At 44.0% G+C, this 925-nt stretch overlaps 1 protein-coding gene across 1 annotated transcript; it reads right to left on the bottom strand.

Annotated features, from left to right (window-relative positions):
- Positions 1 to 255: 255 nt before the first annotated feature.
- Positions 256 to 666, bottom strand: LOC139190906 (secreted RxLR effector protein 161-like). Its single transcript, XM_070811396.1, has one exon. It carries the CDS (start codon positions 664 to 666, stop codon positions 256 to 258), a length of 411 nt encoding a protein of 136 aa, XP_070667497.1.
- Positions 667 to 925: the final 259 nt, after the last annotated feature.

The following is a 925-nucleotide window of genomic DNA, read 5'->3' on the forward strand; positions in this document are numbered from 1 at the left end:
GTGTGAGTAAAAAAACTTCGACGCTATGTGCTTGGTGTTGTCTCCCTTGATGTATCCCTTCTTCAACTACTTGATACATGCTGCATTGTCTTCAAAGGTCGTCGTAGGAAGGCCAATGACTAATGTAAGGCCACTAGTGTTTCAAATGTGTCCCATAACTTCTCTTAGCCAAAAGCACTCATGCGATGCTTTATGCAGGGTGAGAATCTCAGCATGGTTCGACGAAGTCGCAACTAGCGTTTGCTTGGTAGACCTCTAAGATATAGTGGTGTCTCTAACGATAAAGACATAATCCGTTTGAAAGTGTGCCCTATGTGGGTCAGACATATATCCAACATCTACGTAACCAACAAGGTGATAATCAATCCGAGGACCATAGGGGGCGGCAAGACTCGAAGATTCGTGGGTATAGAACAAGCCCAAATCTGTAGTACCCTTGAGGTAGTGGAAAATGTTTTTAACACCATTCCAGTGCCTGCGTGTGGGCGCATTGTTGTATCTTGCCAAAAGATTCACAGCGAAGGAAATGTCGGGTCTAGTGCACTGAGCCAAGTACAATAAAGCCCCAATTGCACTTAGGTAAGGAAGTTCGGGTTCCAAAATCTCTTCCTCATCCTCATTTGGATGGAGGGGATATCGTTTAGCATTTAGAGTCCGAACGACCATGGGTGTACTCGAAGGCTTCGTTTTATCCTCATTAAAACGACACAACACCTTTTGGGTGTAGTTCGATTGATGTACTAGGATTCCATCCGAACAATGCTCGATCTCCAGGACGAGACAGTATCAAGTTTTCCCAATATCCTTCATCTCAAATTCTGATTTCAAGTGTGCAGCAATTTCCTTAAGCTCTGCGGGAGTCTTGATGAGGTTCATGTCATCGACATAAACTGCAACGATTGCAAATCAGAATGTGACTTCTTTG

The sequence above is a fragment of the Malus domestica genome, chromosome 13 (genome assembly GCF_042453785.1).
Source record: "Malus domestica chromosome 13, GDT2T_hap1".
In the NCBI taxonomy this organism is placed as follows: domain Eukaryota; kingdom Viridiplantae; phylum Streptophyta; class Magnoliopsida; order Rosales; family Rosaceae; genus Malus; species Malus domestica.

What these genes read in the sequence shown, in the direction of transcription:
- LOC139190906 (XM_070811396.1), bottom strand. Translation starts at nt 666, where the DNA reads ATGGTCGTTCGGACTCTAAATGCTAAACGATATCCCCTCCATCCAAAT.